The sequence below is a fragment of the Astatotilapia calliptera genome, chromosome 15 (genome assembly GCF_964374335.1).
Source record: "Astatotilapia calliptera chromosome 15, fAstCal68.1, whole genome shotgun sequence".
NCBI classification, from domain to species: domain Eukaryota; kingdom Metazoa; phylum Chordata; class Actinopteri; order Cichliformes; family Cichlidae; genus Astatotilapia; species Astatotilapia calliptera.
In genome coordinates, this window is record NC_137436.1 from 21,260,001 (window position 1) to 21,287,438 (window position 27,438).

General features: G+C 39.2%; 2 protein-coding genes and 1 long non-coding RNA gene across 3 annotated transcripts in view; 1 reads left to right on the plus strand and 2 right to left on the minus strand.

Annotated features, from left to right (window-relative positions):
* tdrd15 (tudor domain containing 15) overlaps positions 1 to 5,790 on the minus strand; it is a 17,185-nt gene extending 11,395 nt beyond the window's left edge. Inside the window, exon 1 of the mRNA XM_080289877.1 lies at positions 5,634 to 5,790. The gene's annotated coding sequence lies outside the window, so the exon portion shown is untranslated. The remainder of the gene's footprint in view (positions 1 to 5,633) is intronic.
* A 1,771-nt stretch (positions 5,791 to 7,561) lies between these two features.
* rfx6 (regulatory factor X, 6) lies at positions 7,562 to 26,209 on the plus strand. Its single transcript, XM_080289879.1, has 20 exons — positions 7,562 to 8,231; positions 11,625 to 11,781; positions 12,583 to 12,706; positions 13,006 to 13,067; positions 13,193 to 13,270; positions 13,579 to 13,606; positions 13,906 to 14,013; positions 14,154 to 14,231; positions 14,312 to 14,425; positions 16,593 to 16,642; positions 17,347 to 17,506; positions 17,606 to 17,750; positions 17,901 to 18,010; positions 18,590 to 18,707; positions 19,840 to 19,962; positions 20,352 to 20,555; positions 21,720 to 22,029; positions 22,185 to 22,549; positions 23,965 to 24,165; positions 25,546 to 26,209. The coding sequence occupies exons 1-20, from the start codon at positions 8,075 to 8,077 to the stop codon at positions 25,722 to 25,724; spliced, it is 2,871 nt and encodes a 956-aa protein (XP_080146005.1). The 5' UTR covers positions 7,562 to 8,074; the 3' UTR covers positions 25,725 to 26,209.
* LOC145420553 (uncharacterized) lies at positions 13,603 to 24,121 on the minus strand. Its single transcript, XR_013901874.1, has 5 exons — positions 23,988 to 24,121; positions 20,248 to 20,497; positions 20,106 to 20,136; positions 19,643 to 19,934; positions 13,603 to 13,986 (listed from the first exon to the last, which is right to left on the minus strand). It is a non-coding gene; the product is annotated as an uncharacterized LOC145420553 (long non-coding RNA).
* Positions 26,210 to 27,438: the final 1,229 nt, after the last annotated feature.

Here is a 27,438-nt window from a genome sequence, read left to right on the forward strand (position 1 = left end):
TCACAACAATGATAAGAAAAATAAACTAAGCCAATATGGCATGTTTGTTAATACAGAGACACACATGTTAATCTGATCTCTGGTCTCCCACTCAGAGACACAGGTCTCCGAGTGTCCAGCATTCAGACGGCTACCTGAGGAAAGAAAATCTGCTCACACAGATATTTAGAGCCAAATACTGTCAATAATGCCTCTGCAATGTTCTGAAGACAGTTAAACTTGTCAGGTAGTGATGTCCAGCAGGTGAAAATGCAAGCTCCATGAACACGCACAGCTGTGGATTAGAGCTGCTTTGATGTCACATTAACTGGTATTAACTCAGCCAGTTAATGCGAGACAAATCCAGCTGCTCATTAAAGATTTCTAGTTTGATCAGAAAATAAAACATTGGTCCAAACACCTGAAAGTCCCAAAAACGCATTGTGTCTCAAGTCTAGGGCTGTGCGATATGACCAAAATCTCATATCCCGATATCAGAATTCTATCGTCCGATAATGATATAAATCACAAAAATTTTCTGTAAATTCCGTGAATCTCGGGCAGCTCGACTTGCGTGAAGTGTTTCCAGCTGGGCGTGCTTTACCCGGAGTCGAGTGTTTTAACCGATGCATGAAGCTATACATCTATAGACATAAGTTGTAACGGCCGCCGTTTTCTTTGTGAGTATTTATTACACGGCGTGCTGCGGGTTGCCTGTTCTAACGTTTGAGTCTAAGGTTTATTTTTTAGCACCTGGGCCCTATTTCAGGAAGCCAGTTTAGAAAACTCAGAGTGAAAAACGATACACGGGGTTGAGTAACCCCGAACTGTCCAACTCGGAATATTCGGTTTCAGAAAGGCTGATAACAATTAGTTCAATCAACGCGGAGTTGCTTTAACCCCAAGTTAAGAGCGCGCACGAGGATACATAAAGCCCTGATTAGTGGAGCACAGTCACCATGGAGATGGAGGGAAAGAAGGCGCGGTCAATGTATTTTACAGCGCTTGAGGCCGAAATTCTGATGGCAGCATATGCCGATAACATGCAAATTCTGCGGAAAAAAAGTAACACAGCCTCAGCTGCAAAACAAAGGGAGCATGCATGGCAAAACATAGTCAATGCGTGAGTGTTAATTTAAACATTGATCTAGGGATTTCCACCCATTTAACACGTTATTTTATTATATTTTATTTTATTTTTTATTTTATTTTATACATTTGATTTTGTGATGTGATGTGAGCGCAGGTGCAACTCAACAGGCCCCAAACGTTCCTGGCAGCAAGTAAAAATGAAATATAAAAATATAGTCCAAACAGGTAAGGTGTAATTGTATTATGAGCCATAGTGCTTGGTCTGTTTGTCCGATGTAAATCAATTGCAGTTAGAGGCTACATTAATTTTCTTTCTGTAAGCACTTATTGAAATTATCTGAGCATTACAAGTACATATTTGCTTACTCTGTATGCTCAAATGTGACCCGTTATAGCCAACAGAAAAAAAAGCGGAGGCCGGAAAAACAGGTGGGGGTCCTCCACCACCACCACTCACAGAGCCTGGCCACTTGGCTTCCACATTTGTGATAATGTTGGCAGCATCACATATGATCTTCACAGTGCAGAGAACACAAATTAGCATCCATTACTATAATGAAATAATTTGTTAGTTTGAAATGCTACAGGGAACTATGTACCTGTACATTAATGCTGTGGAAAGACTTCCTGTTCACATAGTTTCCTTCATTTACTGAAGGAGCAATGATTGGAATGTGAGTGCCATCTATACAGCCAATCACGCCTGGGAACCGTGGGAATAAATGTAAAATTTAAGTAGTAGTTCAAGTATCACCACATCATGAATTAAGTTTTGTTCATCCTGCTACCTGCAATTTTGTGGCATCCCTCTTTGATAAATCTTGTGGGTCTATGACCGGGGAACACCACAAACGAGTACAGGAGACGTTTCAGTGCAACTGTAACATTCCTGGCTGCCCGACAGACGGTAGCCTTGGAAACGTGCTCAGCGTCACCAATATTATACAGAAAGCTCCCGTTTGCAAAAAACCGAAGTGCAATACAAATAATATGTACAGAACTGAGAGGATGTCCGCGATGTGTCACATGAGCAATATTAGGCCTGAGGAGGTTATTCAAATAAATTATAGATTGTGCTGAAAAACGGTAACGTTCACACAGGAAATCATCAGGAAATGATAAAATGTCCGAACGCGCTCTAATCACTCTCTCCCGGCGGAGAGCTCTGCGGAGAATTTGGGCTTCAACATCTACTGGCTCTTCAAGGAAGGGGCACGCCATGTCTGACACTTCCTACAGTCAGGTTTCTGACAAAGAGGCGGAGAAGGTCAGGGTTAGTTGAAGTAAACCTGCGAGGGGGCAGGTTAGCTTCACGGAGTGTGTCGTCATAGTGACTCACTCAGAATTAATCTAAACTCGCTTTGTGAAACCGAAAACCCAGAGTTTTCGTTAACTCAGCGTATACTTACTCAGAGTTTGCACTAAACCGGCTTTCTGAAACAGGGCCCAGGCGGCTCTTTTTTTACTTCTCATCCGTAAATAATCTGCACTTTCACGTGATTCAGTTTATTTTGAAAAGTCTCAACAGGATCTTGAGCTTTATTGTGAAAGGTTTATGTGGAACATAAACAAGCGGACATGCGAAGGTGTTACCGTCGCTGTTGCTAACGACAACGCATAAAAACAGTTGCTTGTCCGTCTGTAGTGTGGTTATATTAAATATAAAAGAAAGAGAGAACTTTAAGAAATTAATATAGCCACTACAGTGACCATCAAAACGATGAAAAAATATTGCCGTAAACAGTTTATTTTGCGACACCATGAAACAAACGATAGCGTAAAATGAAACGATAGACGTTTTTATATCCTCATCCGATATATATCGTTATATCGAACAGCCCTACTCGAGTCTACGGATGTATCCGTGTGTCTCCGTGGTGCTGATGCTGTGCTGAGCGAACAGCTCCTGAAGCTTTTGAAGTGTCAGAATGTGGAAAGCTAACAACGTCCCTCTTACCAGTAGGTGAAGTTATTTTTAGCCGATTACAAGTTGAATCTGGTAGTTGGGGTTGTTAGCTAAGATACCGTCATTAAGAAGAGCCACAACTTATGTGTCTATGCGAGCTGATTTGCGATGTGCACCGCTGGCGCGGCCATTTATTTTTTGATGCACTTTCTCAGATTAATTCACTGCGTGTCGTGCCCAGGGCTGGACTGGGACAAAAAAACAGCCCGGGCATTTTGACTAGAGACCAGCCCACCAGGTATTAAAGCCATAAAGTCTTTGAATGAAAACAAACGCTGTTGTGACAGTGATGTACGCTGTCTTGTTGGTATATGTATGATTTCTATACATTTTACATCAGATAAAAACTTTGGTTGTAAGCTTCAGATAATTATTTAATAACAGCCAGACATTTTAAATTAGAAAAAGAAAGTATTTCTTTGTGCCCCCCTCTCCCTGTTAATGCCCTACCTGGCCCTCCTGGCAAAACTTTGCTAGACCCGCCCCTGCACAGTTACCAGCTGTCTGCTACATAAAAAAGGATCCTGGTGTTATTTGTCTCTCAGAAACAGTTGATAACTTCAACTCATTCATGTCACCTAAAAGGTAAACCTGTTTCTCCATCACCACACAGCTCTGATGATTCAGTAAGGACATCTCGTGGTTTCATCTTCATGTTTCCCTCTCACCACATATCTAAACAGACATCATGACCAGCAGCTTTTTTACAGCTGTGGCTCCAGCAAACATCAGCTGATACTAGAAATTAATATTAAATAAATTCTAACAACAGCCGATCAAGCTTAAACGTGCTGCTTTTGTTTAGCGCAACATCTGCTGGTTTCCTCTTTCTGGCGCAAAGTGGGCGATAAACAAACAAGAGAGAAAAGCCGATCAGCTGATCATTGATCAGTTTCATGATTGAAGTAGCAACAGGAGAGGGAGGGGGAGAGGATGAGAGGAGGAGAGGCAGCTGTGCAGCATAACGACAGAATAAACCCACCTTTGTGTCTTTTTCCATCCTAGACAAACTGCGTCCCTTCTCAGCTCAACACGAAACGCGTAATAATTTCTCTGAATACGAGATGATTCCATCTTTTTACTGGATGCTTGGCAACGCTACTAACTAACCTTATGAATAAAATAAAGTTCACTATCAGTAACATCATAGCACCCACCCAGCTGTATAGAAACTCCGTCATGCTAGCTAGTACACAGTACGAGTTATTGTAACGGACTGTAAAAAGTCAAGACAACGAAAATAAACTCCACCTAAACTTGGTTTATATCTGACCCACATAGACTGCAGGTCATAACTTCTTACCTGAAGTTCAGTTCACCTGACACTCAGACCGGCGGCCGCCTCGAGTCTCTCCTCCTCCTGCCTCCCCTTTCCTCATCCACCTGCTGGCCTCCACCACTTGTTAATTTTACTGAATCTGTGGAAGCTACGCCATAGCCACCACCAAACAACTGAGTTATTTTTACACACCGGCCAGCATCTGGCCAATCCACCACCTCTCATTGTTTATACCGTTACAAAAAATATATATATCATCGGCCACCGAGCAAATGCCCAATGGCCAGTCCAGCTATGGTCGTGCCATCAGTTAACCCTTTGTGTGCCACAGGTTGCCGACCCCTCATTTATAAGTACTTAAAAACACAGGCAGTCAGGGACACTGATCAAAGGATGAGGATGATAACATGGTGAAGATGTGGGTGAGTATTTTAAAAAGAAAATAATTTAAAATTATTAAATCATTTTAAGAGGTAGCTTAGCTGATAAAAATATATAGTATCTGCAAATTTTTGTTTCCCCAGTCTTAAAATTGTAAAATTGTTCCTGCTTTTTCCCCCTCCCGAGTCATTTGTTCAACAAGAAGGGTCCAAGGGTAAATGATGGCTGTAGAGTGAGATTTTTGGGCTCTTGGCAGGTTTAAATTTCTGTTTTTCCCCACTTTGGCAGATGTTGACTTCCCCACACTAGCTTTCCATCCATTAAAAATATTATTTCTTTTTGTGGGAAAAAAATCTTTTTTTTTCTATAGCAAAAAGCTATATAGAAAGAGGCCTCCCTTCAAGGGAGGAAAGACCGCTTGGACTAAGGGAGTCCCTTAATCCAAGCGGTCTTCCCACAACAGTTTCATACTACTACTACTAATACTAATACTAATAGTAGTAGTAGTAGTAGTAAATAAAAGCCTTTTATGACAATAAATAGTTTATAGCAGAGAAAGAATTTTTTTTTTATCCAGACACAACCTTTTCATTTTATTTTTTTAATATCACATATACCGCGGCTAGTTTAGATTTTCGCGATGTAGTGCATATAAACCTTTAATGAAAATGCAATTATTGAATACAGAATCTGACAAACTGTTATTTGCCTACACCTGCAGGATGGGTAAGCGTTTCGGTAAACGGAAAGTGAACAGAGTGTTTCATGAAAAGGAGTTAGCTTCAGTAGAAGTAGCACAGAGCTAACTATGCTAAGCTACCCTCACAGCTGCGTCTAACGCCTTCTTTGTGCTGGCTCTGATCCCTAATGAGCCCTCCGTGACTAAGAGTACTGGTTAGCTGGTAACACCTGTGTGACTGCAGTTCCCTGGCTCACCTTGAAGTCTCTTTTCTACCTTCTGTCCTGCCTCAGATGTGTAAGGACGGTCCAGGCCGAGAGCACGTGGCTGATCTCATTTCCTGCTGCTGCCGTCTGTCTCGTGCTCCAGGTAAAATCTGTAAAAACATGGCGGCCTGAAGTACGAGATACTTATGCAACAGGTACCATCAACTCCCTGCTCATATAAACAATAAAGGGGAGGGGACATATCTCGACGAGTATTTAAAACGCACACATTTGACCGTCCTAATAAATCCAGGAGGAGACTACTTATGTTGTAATGTTTTATTTTGTTTGTTTTGCTCTTCTTCTACTTCTTTTTTTTACATCAATAATACAAGAACAACTTTATTTATCCCAAAATGTGGAAGGCCAGCCTATGATTTAAAAAGGCCTAGTTTAAATAAAGTAGACAATCTCAATAAAAGGACTCAGTGAGTTAGGAAAAAAAAGAAGGATACAAAGAACAGGACACAACAAATAAAATAAAAGAGTTCCGTAAATAAAAATCTAAACATAATTACAATAAGGAGTAAGGTGGACACATATCATAATAAGTGTTTTAATAAGTGTGTTTTTTGGTTGTTTTTTGAATGCTCTTCTGCATTCTTTGGCTGCAATGAGTGGATATCTGTTACAATTGACAGCAGTCTGATCCATCTCCTCTCACCTCCGACATGTACAAGTCATTTTCTCCCAGCTCACTGAATATTTTCTTTTAATTCATTCTCTGTAAACCGTAGATGTGTCTGCTTGAGCAAATTCCAGTAGATCAGCAGTTTCTGATATACTCAGACCAGTCTGTGAGGCACCCACCGTCAACCGTGTCACACTCAAAATCACTGAAATCAACTTTCTTTCTTTCTTTCTTTCTACCTAAATGAGTTGAGTTGCTGCAATGTGACTGGCTGATTAGATATTCATCTCAATGAGCAGATAAACAGAAGTAACTAATGATGTTGTCTGTAAGTTTATTTTTACATTATCCAGAGCCACAGTTATTTGGATGACTTCTGCATGCTGAGGATTTCAAGCATTGTGAATGAATAAAGGTATAAAATTCACTAGAAACTATGGAAATAGCTGAGGGTCAATATGTGCTGGTGGAGGACCTCCAAGTTCCATACTTAATGTGTCTGCTCCAGTGCTCAAGCAGTCTAGACCAGTATATACTGTACATAAATATTGTTATCTATGTGGGAACATCAGTGAACAGTGTAACTAAAGATTAAAGTCATCTTAAAAAGTGGGATCAATAAAAAGTAAGAAGAAAATAACTTTTAGACTGAAAGCTTAACAGTTTAAAGGATATCTTCCCTTTTCTAGAGTAACACTTACAAAAGCGAGCAAAACTATAAACTTAATAAATATGACATGTGTTTAATCATGATGGGGTTTTTTTTAACCTTTGTTGTATTATTTTCAGTGTTGTGGTATAAATTAGTGGATTAATTGATTAGGATGAAGCAAGATTATTTGGCAACGATCTAGCAAATGACCAAATATTACATAGTTGCAGCTGTTTTTGTTGTTTGGTTATTTTTATCGGCTTTGATATTTTAAAATATGATTGATTTGTGATTGTATTGTTAGTAGATTGTAATTTACACTTTCCCCCCCACTATATTCTCACAGTTTACTTCTGTAACTGACGCAGAAATAAATAAAGGAATGTAAAAGCAACTAATATACCTATTGTGCCACAACCATTTCAGCATGAAATAAAATGTAAACACAGATGTTACTAATGATGGTCATGTGGTAGTTCTGTTGTATTTAGGTACAGGGCGTTAATTAATGGAAAAACCTGTATTTACCTACAAATGGGTCGTAAAAAAAACTTAAATACACTTCAGCTGATACAGCAACAAAAATAATAATCTGCAGCTCTAGAAGTTTATGCAGATTTTTTTAATTTGAGAATAGAAGCTTTAAATTAACTCTGCTAGTGCCACACAGTTACATTCATTTCAAGATTCAGCTTTCAGACAAATGAAGATCAGATGAATTGAATTGAGTGTGACTTAAACCCACATGTTTTATGTGTATTTAACCCCGTATAAAGGGCCAGCTGACTGTGGGAGGTAAGGTAGATGGATGGACAGATGGATGAGGGTTTTTCTGTTAATCATTAATAAAGTGGATTAGCCCCAGTCTTCTGTAAATATGATGAATGCATCCACGGCTTCATTAGCTCTGCCTTCTCACAGCGCTGCTTTATTACACTGAGGTTGCACAGAGAAAGCCTGGGCGTTTTTCTCCACTTTTTTACCTGAAACTCTGGACATGGTCTCTCTGATCGATCTCATCTCTTTCTGGACTTGTGTGATGGAGGGAATAGCACACAGCACTTAAGGATTTATTTGGTGTCTGAGGATTTTTTCACACAGCAGACTAACTTCACTTTTTTCTTTTACTTCTTTTCTTTTTCTTACACAATGCCGATGAAACGCAGCAGTGAAAGTTCAACCAGAGATGGCGTGTTTCTTATTCGCTCTTTAACCAGAACATTGTGCAACTCGCCAAAGGAAACATGCTCAGACTTTAACGGGCAGACGCACTTTCATCAGGAGGACGACTGTGGGATTAAATCAGGTAACAGAGCAGCCACGTTCAGTTAATGCTGGAGGTTCAAACTGTTTATCCTTGATTTTATGTAAAATTTCTCAGGTTTTTTTGTTTTCTTTATATGCTTCAATCAGAATCTTTACGCATGTTCCTTTTGACTCATTTTCACTTCAGCTCTGGTAAAACACACTCTCTTGTGTTTGGTTACTTTACAAACTTCTCAGGCCCACACATTATTATATGTGTTCACATGTAATAATGATGATAACAACAAAAGGAAAAGAGGATATAGTAAAACCGAGGGAATGTAATTAAGGAATTAAGCTCAACAACAATCATCTGCAGCAGTCTTTTCCCATTATTTTCATTTTGCACAGACTAGATATGAACTTTTCTTCTGGTTTTACAGAGTTCAACAGAATTTTCTGACTCAGGATGAATATCCTGAGTCAAAAAACAAGTCACCTTTATTTACTTCTGAGATTTCGGGTTTAGCAGATGTGAAAAATCAGGTGAACTCAAGCAGAAAGCCTCAGATATTAAGATAAAACAAAACAGACACATTGAAGTTAAAGTAGAGATCCAATTAAACAGCAGGAAAACAAACCAACAAAAGACAAACAGCAAGAAATGGAAATAATACCCAACATAATGGAGAGATGATAACCAGAAAACAAAAAAGACTTAAATAAAAGCATCTGAAAGGCAACATCACATTATAATGGAGTGAGAAAGTTTATAATAAAAATTAGCTTTAAAAAGTGATTTTTTAATAATTTAGATTTTTATTTTCCCAAACCTTGTCAAGCAGGTTATTTCAGAATATAGAGTTCTTCATGGAAATGAACATGGAAATCTTGACTGTGGGACAGCTGGAAGGGTTTTACCTGAGAATCTGCGGTTTATACAGTATTTGGTTTCTGATATCCACCTTGAGTTCGGACCTATGTGTGCTTTAAATAGTAGAAAATTAAAAGCATATGAACGATGCAATAGTGTCTTCTATAGCCACCACGAACAAGAACTAAAACATTCTGAGGTTGGAGGTGTGAGAGAAGAGGTTGCTGTCAAGCCTTGAGATAGAAGAAAGAAAAGAAAGAAATTAACTGATTTTATTCTAGAGATTATTTTTGGAGGAATCAAACCTGGACAACTGTTTTCATGTGTGTTCAAGGATAAGATGAGTCAAACCAAACCTCTAAAATTTCTGTCAGCAGGCTGGGGCAGGGATAGCTCAGTAGGTAAAGTGGTCGCCCCATGATCGGAAGGTCGGCGGTTCGAATCCACTTAACGGCTACCCTGAGGTATCCCTGAGCAAGGTACCGTCCCTACACACTGCTCCCCGGGCGCCTGCTTAGTGGGCTGCCCACTGCTTCACTGAGTGAATGGGTCAAATGCAGAGAAAAACAAGTAATTTCCCCATGGGGATCAATGAAGTATCCATTATTATTATATTCATTCACAAAGGGCCAAGGGAACTAACAGGCTTGGTGGGGTTGAAAACACTTAGGATTTTTGGGTAACCTAGGCTCTGTGTTGTCTTTGCATCAATGAAAAGAGAGGTTGTGATGCATAATTTGGTCGAATGAAATAATATAAATAGAGAATAAAACAGGACCTACAATTGAACCTTGCGGTACACCACAAGCTATGTGAAATTCAATTACAGACATTGTTTAACCAAAAAACTGTGTGATGTAAAATCCCTCTAAGAAAAGTGAATGAATCCTCTGTGCCTCCAAAAATAGTGCTTAAAACATACAGAACTATTTAGTGTGAGGATTAAAATGTATTTTTATTATGCTTTATTACTTAAATTTTTTTAACCAGTACTAGTCGTTTCACTTACTATATAGTGAACCATTGTTTTTCACTTTTCTTTAACCTCTACCTGCTTTCTATCATAAAACTCTGCTATCCAGTTTGGAGATGTTGTTGTATGAACTCCTAAAGCATCGTTCTAAACATAAACAGTGTCATCGTATCTAACATAACCTGCACTGTGTTGTTTTGACTGAGTACTCATACATTTGTTTTGGCTTTTTAAACAGTTTGCCTTGTTATGATTAGCTACAGTGATCATCTTCTTTCATTCTTTCTGTTTTCCGTCTTTACAGTTACAGTCTGGCATTAAAACTATTCAGGTTTGTTTCTTTTCTTCCTCTGGAGTGTCCTTTGTTCTTGCTTGTTGGGAAAAACATTCTTTAGAGAAAAAAATCCTTCAAAAAGCAATTAAAACGTCCCCACTGAGCACAATAACAAGTCAAGATGCAGTTACAGTAAATGTCTTTGAAAGGCTGCTATGCTGCGCTTCAGAAAGTTAGTTTATTATTGGATTTGCTTTAAATTTCCTCATGTAATTTACAGTTTACTGTGTACACATCAGCGAACACATCATCTGAGAAATGATGACAGAAAATCACCTTCTTAAGGCTGGAAATAAGAAAACTGTCCTCATTCCCATCAAGAACCAGTGTGGATTAAAAAAAAAAGAGATTTTACAAGGAAAGCCTTGAAGCAAGGATAAGATGAAATGCTGGAACTGAAATAAATCATAGAATTGCATGAAAGATATTTCATTAGTGAAGAAAAGTAATAACTATGTTCAGACAACACCTCAGATATACAGGAAATCAACTGATTCAAGGTCCTGACAGTTAATAGTCACAGGATATTTTTACAGTGTTTTCATCCTTTAAGCTCGCTGTTAGGATGGACGAGGAGGTGGTGTTGGGCTCATTATAACCCATATGGAAAAGATATATATATAAATCTTATAAAGTTTGTATCTGTCTTGTGTGTATGAAAAGCATACAAGAGTGAAAACAGATATAAGATCCCTTGAAAAATTATATAATGAAACTTGTTTTGGATACTTACTAAAACAATATATGAAAGTAATGAGAAAGTGTCCACTTTAATAAGTAAATCATATAAATTTTTACTATTTCTTTTCCATATGGGAAATTTTAACTTAAACTTAATTTTCTGCAGACTGAGATTAAATCTAACACAACTCTTTTTTTTTTTTTTACCTTTTATTTATTTATTGTTTTGTTTGGGGCATATTCAGATTTGTTAAACATTATAGCAGAGGACCAGACGATTTGCTGACCCATCTTCAGAATTGTTCTGCAACAGTACCTACAGTAATAACGAATAAAATGAAGCTCTTACAAAGGGGAACAGAGTCGATGTGTTATTAAAAGACTAAATGCAAGACTAACTCAGTCCTTCTTATCAAACAGCTAAAACCTTAAAGTAAAAAAGATTCTGTAAATTTGTAATTAATCAAAATTAAAACCACTTTTTTATGTTCAGATATCTTATGTACTATGACTATAGTATACAGTATATGTAAATTATGGCATACATTTTTCACATCATGCCACTCTGCCCTGTATTTGTTTGTATCAGAAGCGGAGGAAAGTAATGAGACGCCGTCGTCTGAGGAAGATCAAGACCTGGTGGACTTGAACTCAGACCTGAGCATCAAACAGAGTATTCCTTCCTCCAGGAAGACCATCAGTCAGATCATCAAGGACAAGAAAAAACAGACCCAGCTCACACTGCAGTGGTAAGAGTATTAGTGACACACAGTATGAACACTAACTACCTGCTAGTGTTGGTTGTGGCCGTGTTTATCCCTCTATCTATCCCTCTCAGGGGTACCTCAGGGTAGCCGTTCAGTGGATTCAAACCACCGACCTTCTGATCATGGGGCGACCACTTTTACCTACTGAGCTATCTCTGTGGGTCTGAGCAGTAGAATATAAGATGCATAATAACAAACAGCACTTATTTGGATGATAAAAATATCTCCTTTATATGGAGTAAACAGCGCAGGGCCTAAAGCTGATCCCTGTGCTTTATAAAAATAACATTATAAAACATGATACTTGATATAAACATAATCTTACATATTCCCAGTTTCTCACATGTACACAATTCTTGTTTGATTCAAATAATTTTCCTTTGGGGTGATTTTTTTTTCCAAAACCAAAAAGTAAGAAAAAGGTTCAGTAAGACATCAGAAGAAATTAACAAGTCAGAAAATAAATTCCTCATGAAAAGATTTACTATTATTTGCAATGCACTAAAACAGCCATCAGGAGTGGTATTAGTACTCTTACTTTTTCCATTCTACATGCGTCATATTAAATTCTTCCTGCTCTTTTGACTTTTTTTTCATGCACTATTTTCTTATAGGTCCCAATAAAGCTGTACTTTTTGTTCAGTGTATCTGGATCTAACATTTTAGATTACTGTTTTTTTCCTCTTTGTTATTGAGCCAGAGGTTTATTTGAATATGCTGCAATCAGTGAACGTTTCAAGCGTTGTTCTGATAACTCTATGAGAGAGATTTTGTGTGTGACAGGCTGGAGGAGAATTACATAGTGTGTGAAGGAGTGTGTCTGCCTCGATGCATCCTCTATGCCCACTATCTGGACTTCTGCAGGAAAGAGAAGCTGGAGCCGGCCTGTGCTGCTACATTTGGAAAGGTGTGAGGTGTATTCTCATTTATTCTCTTCATGTGTTTTATGCACTGTTTAGTTAAAGAAACGATAAGATTTTATGTGTCTTTAAAAAAACTTAGAAGTCCCAGTTTTTACTTACTAAACCTTAAAGGCACCTTATTACAAACTTTACACATCCGGTTTATACACATTACATGTATTTTAAAGTCACTGTAGACTGTTGATTGATTTAATGAATTACAACATTAAAATCTGACATAAAAACAGTAGTTTTGTGAAAATGAACTTGTGATTGATCTTACCAAAAGATTTCACCTTCTCAGACAATCCGACAGAAGTTTCCTCTCCTGACAACAAGAAGACTCGGCACCAGAGGACACTCCAAGTAATGCAACATTCACCTTCTAATGCGACACACAATGAATAAATAATACAACACAACATAACAGCATTTCCTTCAATAAAGGTTTGGTTAGTGTTTGACATTATTACCTATTTTATTTTTTAAAGATATCATTACTATGGAATCGGCATCAAAGAGAGCAGCGCTTACTATCACTCTGTTTATTCTGGAAAAGGTTTGACCAGGTAACTTTAAAAGCTTCTCACCAATTTCCTTATTCCAACAATCACGTACTGTTTTCTTTACATCTACAGAAGCTTTCATTTCCTTACATTACCTGATTTTTCCACCAGTTTACTGTGTCCATTATTATTCTATTAGGAGATTCTGAATAATGTATAAATAAGATCATCTCTGAATGTCAAATAATACCGTTGTTATGTTTGCATTTATTGTTTTGTTCGTATTTTATTTGATCAAATTCACACTTTTCTGAATTTTGAAAAAACTTCCATCTGAATGTAAAATTCAAATACTTCTGCTTTGATGACAGGTTTTCAGGGAGCAAGCTCAAAAATGAGGTAATATTCACTTTTAATTTCAATTATTGAAAATCCATTCCAACATATTACACAGGAATTTAGAGGAATTTGTCATTTTTATTATGACAAACTAAACAGAAATAAATCAGAAATATAAGTTTTATTAATTTAGGCTTCATTAAACGTCTTAAGCTCTGTGACAGAACTGCTGTGAGTTCACTGAACTCATTGAAGTAGTTTTATAAAGCAACATCACTGACATAATAGTAAATTCATAGTTTCAAATCACAATAAAAACTTTTCAGTAAATGTAATATCTTCTGTAATGTATTTTGCAGGGTGGCTTCACCAGGAAATACTCTTTGAGCTCTAAAACTGGAACGCTGCTCCCAGACTTCCCCAGCGCCCAGCATCTTCTCCTGCAAGGAAACATTTCCAGAGAAAAGGTTTGCTGATGAATCGCTTTCTATAAAATGGTATAGCACACGTAATTATGTAATTACCCCCAACAATATAGAGTATTCCAGTTAAAGTAGTTGATTTGGTTACTGTTTCAAGTCTGGTAACTTAATTCTTTATTCTTCAGGTGGACACTCTGATTATGATGTATAAAACACACTGCCAGTGCATCCTGGATAATGCCATAAATGTCAATTTTGAGGAGGTTTGTTTAAATGACTTCAAATATATAAATTTAAACATGACTTCAAGCTGAGTAAGCTCTTCGAATAATCTTTCTTTCAGATCCAGAATTTTCTGCTCCATTTCTGGCAGGGAATGCCGGACCATCTGTTGCCGCTGCTGGAAAACCCCGTTATAGTCGACATCTTCTGTGTCTGTGACTCCATTCTCTATAAGGTTGTAATAAAAACTCTCTTTTTTATTTTGACAGTTTATTATTTGTGAAAGCCGGAACGTTTCTCAAGCATTTCAAAAGTATTGATTTTGCTTATTTACTATAACATAGTTCTTTTTTCTTGGACTCTATTAGAGTAGCTTAGCATGAGTTAAAATCATACTGTTTGAACATTTTTTACTAAACTTTAATGCAGCCCCCCAGTTCCTTGTGTCTAAAACAAGCTGGTTTAGTTCTTTTGTCTTGATTTTGGATCTTGATGCAAACCTAATTACTAGAACTTTGGCCATGTTTAACACGAGAGCCCTTTGCTGTAGCAATATTTATATGTCTGCACATATGAACACCGTAATATGTCCACTTTAAGCTTATTGTGTCTGCTCCAGTATAAGATGTAGAAATTGACCTGCGCAAATTTTAAAATTCAATATCAGTTTGGTAAATTAATAACAATGACGTGGAAAAAAAAGTCTCATTAACATCCCTGAGCAAGAAGGAGTCTTCTACAGTGGGGCAAAAAAGTATTTAGTCAGCCACCGATTGTGCAAGTTCCCCCACCTAAAATGATGACAGAGGTCAGTAATTTGCACCAGAGGTACACTTCAACTGTGAGAGACAGAATGTGAAAAAAAAATCCATGAATCCACATGGTAGGATTTGTAAAGAATTTATTCGTAAATCAGGGTGGAAAATAAGTATTTGGTCAATAACAAAAATACAACTCAATACTTTGTAACATAACCTTTGTTGGCAATAACAGAGGTCAAACGTTTACTATAGGTCTTTACCAGGTTTGCACACACAGTAGCTGGTATTTTGGCCCATTCCTCCATGCAGATCTTCTCGAGAGCAGTGAAGTTTTGGGGCTGTCGCCGAGCAACACGGACTTTCAACTCCCGCCACAGATTTTCTATGGGGTTGAGGTCTGGAGACTGGCTAGGCCACTCCAGGACTTTCAAATGCTTCTTACGGAGCCACTCCTTTGTTGCCCGGGCGGTGTGTTGTGGATCATTGTCATGTTGGAAGACCCAGCCTCGTTTCATCTTCAAAGTTCTCACTGATGGAAGGAGGTTTTGGCTCAAAATCTCACGATACATGGCCCCATTCATTCTGTCCTTAACACGGATCAGTCGTCCTGTCCCCTTGGCAGAAAAACAGCCCCATAGCATGATGTTTCCACCCCCATGCTTCACAGTAGGTATGGTGTTCTTGGGATGCAACTCAGTATTCTTCTTCCTCCAAACACGACGAGTTGAGTTTATACCAAAAAGTTCTACTTTGGTTTCATCTGACCACATGACATTCTCCCAATCCTCTGCTGTATCATCCATGTGCTCTCTGGCAAACTTCAGACGGGCCTGGACATGCACTGGCTTCAGCAGCGGAACACGTCTGGCACTGCGGGATTTGATTCCCTGCCGTTGTAGTGTGTTACTGATGGTGACCTTTGTTACTTTGGTCCCAGCTCTCTGCAGGTCATTCACCAGGTCCCCCCGTGTGGTTCTGGGATCTTTGCTCACCGTTCTCATGATCATTTTGACCCCACGGGATGAGATCTTGCGTGGAGCCCCAGATCGAGGGAGATTATCAGTGGTCTTGTATGTCTTCCATTTTCTGATGATTGCTCCCACAGTTGATTTTTTCACACCAAGCTGCTTGCCTATTGTAGATTCATTCTTCCCAGTCTGGTGCAGGTCTACAATACTTTTCCTGGTGTCCTTCGAAAGCTCTTTGGTCTTGGCCATGGCAGAGTTTGGAGTCTGACTGTTTGAGGCTGTGGACAGGTGTCTTTTATACAGATGATGAGTTCAAACAGGTGCCATTCATACAGGTAACGAGTGGGGGACAGAAAAGCGTCTTACAGAAGACGTTACAGGTCTGTGAGAGCCAGAGATTTTCCTTGTTTGAGGTGACCAAATACTTATTTTCCACCCTGATTTACGAATAAATTCTTTACAAATCCTACCATGTGGATTCATGGATTTTTTTTTTCACATCCTGTCTCTCACAGTTGAAGTGTACCTCTGGTGCAAATTACTGACCTCTGTCATCATTTTAAGTGGGGGAACTTGCACAATCAGTGGCTGACTAAATACTTTTTTGCCCCACTGTATAAACTTTGAAATCGTCTCCTCTTGTTCTCATGTAATTTGTCTTTTGTTCTCTCAGGTTTTAACAGATGTTCTGATTCCTGCCACAATGCAGGAAATGCCTGAAAGGTTTGTAACTTCCGCTGTGCTTATAATGTTCATCTGATGTACTTTTGAAAAACAAGCAAACAAACAAGGACTTGTAATATTTTTATAAAATGCAAAATAATGTAAAATGATGCAAAAATAATTCAAAATGGATTCATTGGTCATCCACGGTCACCACTTCATGAAAATTGCATCATATATAAGTATGGACATGTGCATGTATATGTGTAAATATATGTATATTTAGTGGGTATGGATGTATGTGTATTTGTACGTGTGTGCATGTACATGTCTATACTTATAGATATCTATTGCTTACATGGTAATACTAGAAGTATAATAGTTGAAATTTATTACTTGCATACTTCCACAAACCTTATATACACATATACTGTGTATGCGTGTACATAGAACCTCAGCTACTGTTGTATATATTGTATTGTATATTATCTTATTTATTTTGTATTTCTTGACTTTATATTCTTGGTTTACTCTTTGTATTCTTCTTCTAGCTGTACCTGAGCTGTGGTAAAGCACAAATTTCCCCTGTGTGGGATCAGTGAAGTCTTATCTTATCTTAAACTTTCCTCAAGACAGCCTGGATCCTAAAAATATCCTTTTTTAAACTGTAGAGACACGGGATGTAGCTGTTACATTTTAAAATAGTCCGACAGAGATTTTTAAAAATCAGCAAATCTACACATTGAGGATGTTTCTGTTTCCAGTCTGTTGGCAGATATCCGCAACTTTGCCAAACACTGGGAGCACTGGCTGGCCTCCTCACTGGAAAACCTCCCCGAATGTCTCGCAGCCAAGAAGCTTCCCATAGCACGCCGCTTTGTTTCATCCCTGAAGAGACAGACCTCATTCCTACACCTGGCACAGGTATAACATTATACAACCAAAGACAGTGTACACCAGCATCTTAAAACAAGCATGCTAAAAACTTCTGGAGGTTTTTATTTTCTCTTTCTGTTAATCCAGATAGCACGCCCGGCGCTTTTCGACCAGGCTGTAGTGACCAGTATGGTGCTGGATATCGACAATGTGGATCTTAGCAGCATTAGCTCGCAGCCTCTTCTCAGCGTAACCGCTAATGGAGATCAGGACCCGGATATCTACTCTGAGTGTAAGATTCAAGCACAGCATCAGCCTCATATTTAAAATGATTTGTACTTTTGTACAGTTTCTGTTGTTCCAGTGAAAAATGAGAACCTTCTGTTAGGAATAACTTTTCTCTTCCTGTTCTCTCCTTTCTTTATTTCCTTTGTTTGCCTAGATGACTCTATTACAGTCTTTCAGGAGCTGAAGGAGCTGCTGAGAAAAAACGCCACAGTGGAGTCCTTCATCGAGTGGCTGGACTCTGTGGTGGAGCATAAAGTCATCAAGGTAAAAGCTGTTCACCTGAGTGTCCCTGTATTTGTGTGGATACCAAAGACTGCATTTCAAAGAAGAATATAGCCATCGTGACATCACTCTTTGGTTAGTGAGGTCAAGTTGTGAAGCCTTGAGCATTTTTACATTGCCATTTTTGTGATTTGAAAACAGTCATGACAGGCGAGCAGTAGTTGCTACTGTACTGTCATTAGGCCCAAGGTAAACGGAAGAGTTTGCAGGAGTTTAAAAAGGAGTTTTATCCTCCTCCTGGACATGAATAGACATCAGAATTTTAAAAAATGAACATTACGATTTGTTTGTTAAGACTCCAAACCAACTGTTTACATCATGAATTCCCCTAGATAGTCTTTACTGCAGTCTTAGATAATGATACCAGAAGGCCATTTTCCCATAAACTTTTTGAAACCACAGGATTCGCTCCCTGCTGGCACAAAGACCACCAGGGAAGTGTTCAAGGCACTTCCTAATTAACTTGTCAAACCAGGACGCCATGTCCATCTTTTATATACTGCCTTGTGGTCCTGCCATGAAACCAGAGGATTTTTTTTTCTCTCTTTATGTTTCGATCAGCCTGGTAAACAGAGCGGCCGGTCAGTGAAGAAGCGCGCTCAGGATTTCCTCCTCAGGTGGAGTTTCTTTGGTGCCAGAGTGATGCACACGCTCACACTCAACAATGCTTCTAGCTTTGGTAAGAACATCCGAGAAGTTCGCTCACACCTTATAGTTAAATTAAAATGACAGTGAGTGTAAATTTCACAGCAAGGGGATGAGGAAGCTTTACAGATGCTCTCCTCTGCAGACACACACCAGGGTGTACAAAAAAAAGACCCAAAGTCTGAGCTTTTAACCACCAGGGTTATTTGTACATATGCTGATCTCTTTATTATAAGCTTTTTGCCATGTTTAATATGAGTAGCCACCTTTTTTTATTAGTATATACAGGACTGTGCAAAAGTTTTGAGACATTTCTTTATTTCTTTATGTTTTGCTTGGAAAAATGTTCAGGTAAGAGGAATGGGCTGAAAATGAGTGAAAAAGCAGCCAATGTCCAAAGAAAAACTTTGAGGCATCTTCAGAAAGTCTGGAGAACTGTTGCTCAAGCTTAACTGCTACTTAAAAATTCCCCTAGAAAACCGTCTACGTCCTTGGAAGCAAAATATAAAGGAATGAGAAATGACTCAAGAGTTTTGCACAGTTGTATTTATGCGAGGAAATAAGGAAAAGCTTTAATAGGTCCTGTTAAATGTCCTTTGTTGTTTGCATATCGCTCATGATATTTGTAATATTTGTAATATTTGTGCTGCTCAGATATGAATTTGCCACTGCTTTCTTGTCCATTAGTGAATCTACGCACACACACACACACACACACACACACACACACACACACACACACACACACACACACACACACACACACACACACACACACACACGCACACACACACACACACAGGTCTACTACAAGCTAGCTCTGAGCAGATTGCTACAATAGCATCATAAATTGTAATGGCCAGACTTGCCTTGATTACACACAGTCTTATCTGTAGGTTGTGTGCTCTCTGTTTAAACACTGTGCAGGGGTGTGTGTGTGTGCGCGCGTGTGTGTGAATAAACACTGACCATTTGGTAGTTCGTTCTCCCTCTCTGTTTTAAAGTCCAGCTGAATCTGTGACTCTGCAGGTCAAACAGAGAGCAGATTGATTTTAAAGATCACACAGCAGATAGAGAAAAAGCATGACGCAGGCACTCAGCTGAAGTCGCAGAGCTTTTGGACTGTGGTATATTTGTAGATACATAAAGTGTTTGTGTTGCAACAGGTTCCTTCCATCTGATCAGGATGCTGTTGGACGAGTACATCCTGTTGGCTCTGGAGACTCAGTTCAACAACGACAAAGAGCAGGACCTTCAGAACCTGCTGGACAAATACATGAAAAATGCAGGTATCAAGCATCATTTCAGCTGCTCAGAGATCCATAATTAACTCAAATTGACTGCAGGTCCACTACTGTTTAAAGAGCGTAATTATTATGGATGTAGTAAATAGATGAATCGAAACCTGGATGTAGATAAAAAACAAACAAACCTGGGGTTACCAGCTTTTTATGCAGGACGCCCTACAGTGCAGCAAAAATAGAATTAATATATGTTTTAGTACATTAATAATGAATTTAGATGTATTAATGTGTGATAAAATAAAATTAGAGAGTAACAAGGAAGTTTCTAACCTCAGATATCTTATGTTTTAGTTTCATGACCCATGTGCGGTGTAATACATTTAAACACCCAGATTATTATCAGAGGTTCCTCATGTTATTCACATCACTTTCAGATGCCAGTAAAGCGGCGTTCATGGCCTCGCCCAGTTCCTGCTTCCTGGCAAATCGCAGCAAGGCCACTGCTGCCACGGACCAGCCGGTAAAGAACGAGTCTCTGGGAGAACACGCCTACATGTCTCTGTCCACCAATCAGCAAAACCTGGAGGGAAAAACTGTCATCTATCAGGGGACTGAAACCTCTGGCTTCACAGTTTCTGGTAAAAGAAAAGACATTTCGGATTTTCTGTCACATTAAAAAAACGTTTTCTACTATCATATAAAATATGTTTTAATCTGTGGTCTTTTGGGTTAATCAAAAAACAATAATCAGCGATACAATACGAACTGTAATCAAAAGGTTTGACAGCTTCATGTCTAAAAAACAGGAATCATACGTAATTTAAATTTGGCTGCTCTTCCCTTCAGGGACATCTGCTATCATTAGGTCTTCTGTAAATCCTCAAATGAGCAGAAGTTTAGGCTTTTTGGGTACATTTCGATGGATAAATAATGAAAGTGCTAAAGTAAACTAGAACGGTTGTACTTAATTACGGACAATTACAAATACAAAATTATTTATATAGTGAAAATAAAGCAGATGTCATATCAGGTGTCCCCCAAAATTATCAGCCCACTGATGTACTAGTGCAGCGGTCCCCAACCTTTTTTGCGCCACGGACCGGTTTGTGCCAGACAATATTTTCACGGACCGGCCTTTAAGGTGTGGCGGATAAATACAACAAAATAAAACTAGTACCGGTAACGAAAAAAAAAAAGATTTATTCATAACACACGTGAAAAAAACGATAACAAAATAACGCTGAAAACCAATAAAAACCCTGAAAACCATACATTTCACATCCGAGTCTCACTCTCGTGGCCCGGTACCAAATGACTCACGGACCGGTACCGGGGTTTGGGGACCGCTGTACTAGTGTGTCCTGCACTGCTGCTCAGTTGAATAAAACAATGTTTTAACAGGTCCGTGTAAACAAGCTCACCTCTAACTTGAGGTATGTTTAGGGAAGCATGCACTCATCGTAAAAATGCTGAAAAGTCTTGATGGTGATGCTGAACAAAAGTGCAATCTATCATAAGCTTAGCTTTTTTCTGAGTAGCACTCTTCTCCACCAGATGAGCTAATGCAACATCCAGCCCTCAGACACACGGGGTTATGATAGATAACCAAGGTTCAGGGTTGTTGTCACTTTAATGTGTTAGAAGCTTGTGATGTTATTGTAAAGGTTACATAACAAAGCCTCTCGGTCTTAACTCTGAGTTCTTTGTTTCATTACCAAAAGCTTTTAAAACTCCTGTAAACCATGTCTGATGTTGGTTTCTTTAGGCCTCTAAGTGTCGTATCCCTCTTCATCCACAATCAGGTCCTCAGATGGACTTCTCTCAGGTCAGCGGCCCCCTCATGACCCCCCCAATCTCTCCAGCGGGATTAGTTCACAGAGGTTCTGTCATCAATCAGGGGCCCATGGCAGGAAGGCCCCTGATGTCCTCTTCTTCTTCCACCACCTGCTCCTCCTCTTCTTCCTCCTGCCTTTCATCTCTCAGTGCTATGACCCAGCCCAGCCCCTGCTCTTCATACACGGAGACCCTGTACCATTGTTTACCTCAAACCACCTCCGGTTATTTTCCTCCAGCCAGCGCCTCCTCAACCCCAAACTACCAAGCTGCTCTCAGGTAGGTTCTTTCATTTTATTTGGTATTTTGCGTTTTATTTATCTACCTGCATTGGAACAAATCTGATAATTACCATTGAGTCATGAGCTACAACAAACTTTTATTGACAGTTCTGTTTAAACTTTCTGCCAAAATAATTTTAATTTGTGTTCCAGGCCTCAGAATCAGTGTCTGGCTTCGGTTCAGTCTCAAGCTTCATCTCTTGCCTGTCACCTGTCTCGGTACCCCTCTTTTAACGACCAGCACCTGAATAAAAACGTGTTCTACAATCATCAACCTGCTCCTGTCCATCACTCATCCGGCAGCACTAACTGCTCCCTGGCACCCTATGCTTCTGCAGTCCGGCCCTCATCTGCCTACACTTCAGGTTCAGATCCAGCTCACAGTGAACAGGGACTTGACCCTCAGGTTGCAGCCCAGATTCTGGATTCAGCTGAGGGGTTTGGCTTTGTGGAGACTGGACTGAACCTTCCTGGTGGTGGATGTCAGGCACAGACGTATTCTGTCACAGGACCAAGCGGTAAGGATTCCCAAACTGTGGCCTCGTCTAAATGCCTTTAAACACCGGTTGCATAAAATCCCTGCAAATGTTTTATATGTAAGTTTTTTTTAGGGCAGATTTTCTGCAAAATGCAGCACGGTCATGCTTTTATATTCAGCCCTATGATGCTCATTTAAGTTCTATACAGTGCTGGCATGATACCAGTGTTGAAAATAGCAATTTTGCAGATCGCTGATGCTGGTACCTGACTTAAGGTCCTCATAAACTGCAATGCCTTGAATATAATGTCTGAGCATCTTAAGCGTCTGAGGTCAAAGTCATCATTGGTGACTACTATGATCCTAATCCTATCTCTAACAATACAGGCTTAGAATGTGTGTGTATTTTGGCAATTAGTGTTCAAAGAAAATAATCATACTAACTGACATCAAAAGCTATTTTTTCCTGAAAAAATTTGCTCTTCTCCAAAGTACAGGGGAACCACCTATGATGACAGATGCTTGTTTTATGCTTGAGTGCGAACCACCGACTGCCTGTCTACCTGCAGAGTGTTTGTAGATGAAGGCAGTGCGCAAAGTGTGTGGTACAAGCAGTCTGTGGGCTACTCTTGATTGTGCTGCTCTTGGTCCTTCACCTAGCTGTGGAGAAGAGCCACATTATAACATACAAAGAGCTGAGGTGAAACTGAGTGTCAAAAACAGTGAAAAATGTCCACTGCTGTATTTAAAAAAAATCTTTGATGTTTTTTGGCTCCTCTCCCACCTCTGGTGAACTGTCCTATGCCAGCCCACTTGTCAACCAAGCAGCATTTGATGGATGCATACATCATCCCTGTCCAGCTATTTGCAGATGAGATTTTAAAGGGCTGCACATTTGTGGTGGGTGAAAGCCCCTCTCTGTTTGCTGTCCACATAGAAAAGCATATGCAGATGGACACATTTGCAGGACTTTTATGCCTCAGAGAGTTTAATAAAAAATCTGTGATTGATTTGATCTTCAGAAACCAGATATGAAAGAATCCAGTATAAAATTTCTATTTATGGATATCGGTCTCTGACTGATAAAGACTAAGCATACTTGTTATAAATTCAGTCTGCACAGAGTGAAAGGGTTTAGATATTTTGTGAATCAACTGTAAATTTGATTTCTTCCACTCAGATCTTTCTGGCTTCATGAGCATCCCTGATGCCAAAGTTTGGAACCAGTGTTTTATGTACAATGATTTTAATGTGTTTAAATGAACTGTAATAACTGTTGTGCACAATAACACCAGATGTCTCAATGTGGGGGATGATGGTGACTACAATTGTAGTGGATCTTTTTAAATGCACCATCAAGGGAAGCACACCCAATTTTCTGCACAGTAAAAAAGTTAAAAAAAAAGGTTCTTACCAAACTGTACATCATTGGAAAACACTTTTCTCTTTCAGCAGGTTATTATGGGAACAGCAGTTACCTGGAGAGCCAGCGCATGACATCACTGGTTGACCAGCATGTGTCTGTCATCAGCAGCGTTAGCAGTTTGCGTCCTTTCCCTTCGACGTACTCCGAAGTCCACGATCCACTCAACATCTTGGACGAGCCAGGAAGGAAACCGGCAGGAGCCTTTTACAGTGAGGCAGAAAACGGAGCAGGTGAGCACAGAGGAGTAATGGGAGCAGTTTTGCAGGATGGGGAGTAGGCTCATAGGGATACACCATTGGAGACATCTGAGGGTTTTCTTTTGTTACTGTGAGCTGCTAGAGGAGCTACAAACAAAAAAAAAAACCCATATAAAACATATAACAAGGTTAGTGTATGTTCAAATCATCTCTGTGAACCACAAGCTCAGACGTCAGCCTGCTCTAAATGCTCTGTTTCAGACGGGGTTTTTTCTACCATTGGAACATCATGATTTTAGTGACGGTGAATCTCCTTTATATGGTCACCTCAGGCTCACAACAGCCACCCACCTGCTGTTCAAAGCCTCTGCTGGGAAGAAGCTGAAGCAGCTCAGACAGAGGATAAACCGAAGGAATACACTAAGACCCAGGATAAACTAAATAAGGATTATTTTTAACGGTCTAAAATAATATCAAGCTAAAAATGTGCAGAGGTCCACTTTAACTTGAAACGACTTGGGAGGATTAACGTAACTCATAATTCGCTAGATAAACACAAATAAAGTGCACAGAAAAGTAAAATATACATGTCATGCACAGTTCAGCTGCACCGTTGTACTTCATGAATATAAGTCCACTTCCACTTCCACGTCAGGGTGGGTTTGTTGGAAGATGTGCACAGCAGTGTTTGACAGCAGTTTAGCATAAACATAAAACTCTGTTAGACTGGTATAGCAGTGATTCTCTATGGATTCTCCCCATTCACCATCTCATAGATTTGGAAGCTTGGTTAAACGTCACTGGCTGAAACAATGTTAGTGTATCACCAAGGAAACTGTGCTATTTGTTAGCAACATGATAGCTTAGTAGTGGTTAGGTGTGTTAACTCACAACAAGAGGACACTAGTTAGAGTTCTGCTGTGTGGAGTTTATAGCTCCAGTTTCTCCTGACACTGAAAAATAAGCTAAGTTAATGCTGTGCATGATTGGATAAAGAAAGCTTTGGTTTGTTTTTTCACTCCTGATCTCCATACGTGACAAAGTTGTTAATGTGACTCGTCTTAGTGTTGCCATAAATTGGCTACATCATGGCACCAACAGACAAAGACAAACCGTGAGATGCCAGCAGCTTTAACAAAACAGCAGTAATTGACTTTCTGTTAAAGAGAGCAGGCTGGATTCTTCTCATGACCCCACTGGTGGTCGTAAAGGTACTGCAAGGGATTTAAATCATGTGTTCTTTTTGATCCAGAGGAAACCATTTAAATGGCCATCAGACATTGAAAGAAAAGCTCTGAAGCACAAAAGAAATTTTCATACGAGCAAAAACAATCCATGAAGACACAAAGAAAGAAGGATTCATCTTCATATCCTGTGTAAGAAACTGAAACACGTCTGCTGTCTTTTCCTCAGATCACTCCCTCTCCTCGTCGGGATCTGCCCCCTGCATGTTTGGACTTCCCTCTCAGTTCACCTCGCAGGAATCTTTGCTTTCTCAGCAGCGTGTGACGGCATCCTCTGAGGTCCAGGACCTGGTGTCTTCGCTGCCCCCCATCAACACTGTGTTCATGGGGACAGGAGGAGTCCAATGATGGATCCATCATCCATGGAGCGACGTATGTGCCAGTACTGCTGTGTAGGATGGTTTGGTTTATAAAAAAGCAACAAGCTCAGTGGGCTGACAAAGGGTAACGACATGTAAGATTCTACTAAATTCACTACAGCAAACACCCAAGCTGCAAGGTACAGTATGAATCTTCACTCAGCCACCAGGACACTCCAGCTTGCAGTGCTGATGAAAAACAGTTGACCTCTGATAACAGTTTTATCAGGAAGCCAGCCTTTGATACCTATGCTAACATAAAGATATTTATATTTAACAAGAATCTTATTTAAATATATTTAAATACACGCAGACTGTGCTATCCACCTCGAAACAGTTGTTTCTTCTTCATCCACAACTGTGTTTTTTATTTGGTAATTTTTCCAGATTGGAAATAACAGCAAACACTGCTTTTGTTCCTTCAGTGTTTTTTCTGTGTGCAAGAAGTTGTAAATAAAGCTTTGGAAAATGGAACAGTTTACTTTCCACTGACTACACAGCAAGTGAAAAACACCTGGTCTGCCCTGACTTATAATTCATCAGTCTAGACTTAAAAATGTGAAACATTTCTGCTGTTATCACTGTTTTTTTTTTTTTTTTTTAACAATACTCCTACCAGTCATTTAGAGCTAAAGGCTGTTGCCTTGGTAATGGAATTTTTTATGCACCAAGTTTTCTCATTGCCTTATTGTTCTTTTAAACTTTAAACAAATCAAAATTTTACATTTTGAAGAAGAATTAAAATCATACTATGAGAGCAAGGTTTGGAAAGGTCAGATTCTTCTAATTATGACTGTAAGCCTCATTTCAAATAATAGAAATAATAACAGCTCTTAAGGTGAAAGGTCTATCTCATGGAACATAAATATTAATATTTATTTATTTTGTCTGACGCCTAAATAAACTTTAAACATAGTCTGAGCTTATATCTGATTAAAGATGAACATAGGGTACTGACAGGCAAAGTAAATACCGTCATAAGCGTGTGTATGCTAAGTGCAAGCTTAGCAAAGTCTTATATATTTCAGAATCAGAATACTTTATTGATCCCTGGGGGAAATTATTTTTTGTTACAGTGCTCCATTATAAACCAACATAAACCAACATTAACAAGACAGACAATACGCTAACTAAGAATATATATATATATATATTCAAAGGAGCTTGCAAAGAAAATATATATATATTGTACTATGTCACTCAGTCACTTTAAATGTGATCTAACCAGTGTTCGTGTGTTAACACAGATATTTATGCATGTTTAAAAAAACCAACATTTGCAGGTTGATTAATCCTCAAGGGAACAAGAAAATGTGTGCATCCAATTTTCAGTCCAGAATTGATCGGCTCGGGACCCTGAATACTTTTGCAAAACTCCAGGACACGTGTGTAATAACTGCTGTGATGTTCCAATCTGGTGGACTGAATGCACAGCTGTCATTGTAATTCTTCACTTAAATGTTACTTTTTTGGCTGCATGTTTATTTATTTTCTGTAATAATGGGAACACTGAACAGAACAGATCAGGGAACACTTTGTGCTCTTGTTTGCCTCTGCAGCAGATTGACACCCACTCAACAATAGACCCCAATAGAGTCCTTATCTGCTCTTATTCAAAGACCCTGTGTCAGACCATTTAACACATGACTCTTTAACAGACGAACTCAGAGATTAAAGGACGGAAGCACAATTGAAGACTGCGG

What these genes read in the sequence shown, in the direction of transcription:
- rfx6 (XM_080289879.1), top strand. Translation starts at nt 8,075, where the DNA reads ATGCCGATGAAACGCAGCAGTGAAAGTTCAACCAGAGATGGCGTGTTT. An exon ending in CGACTGTGGGATTAAATCAG is followed by an intron (nt 8,232 to 11,624) that starts GTAACAGAGCAG and finishes TTGTATCAGAAG; the next exon opens with CGGAGGAAAGTAATGAGACG. An exon ending in GAAACATTTCCAGAGAAAAG is followed by an intron (nt 14,014 to 14,153) that starts GTTTGCTGATGA and finishes TTTATTCTTCAG; the next exon opens with GTGGACACTCTGATTATGAT.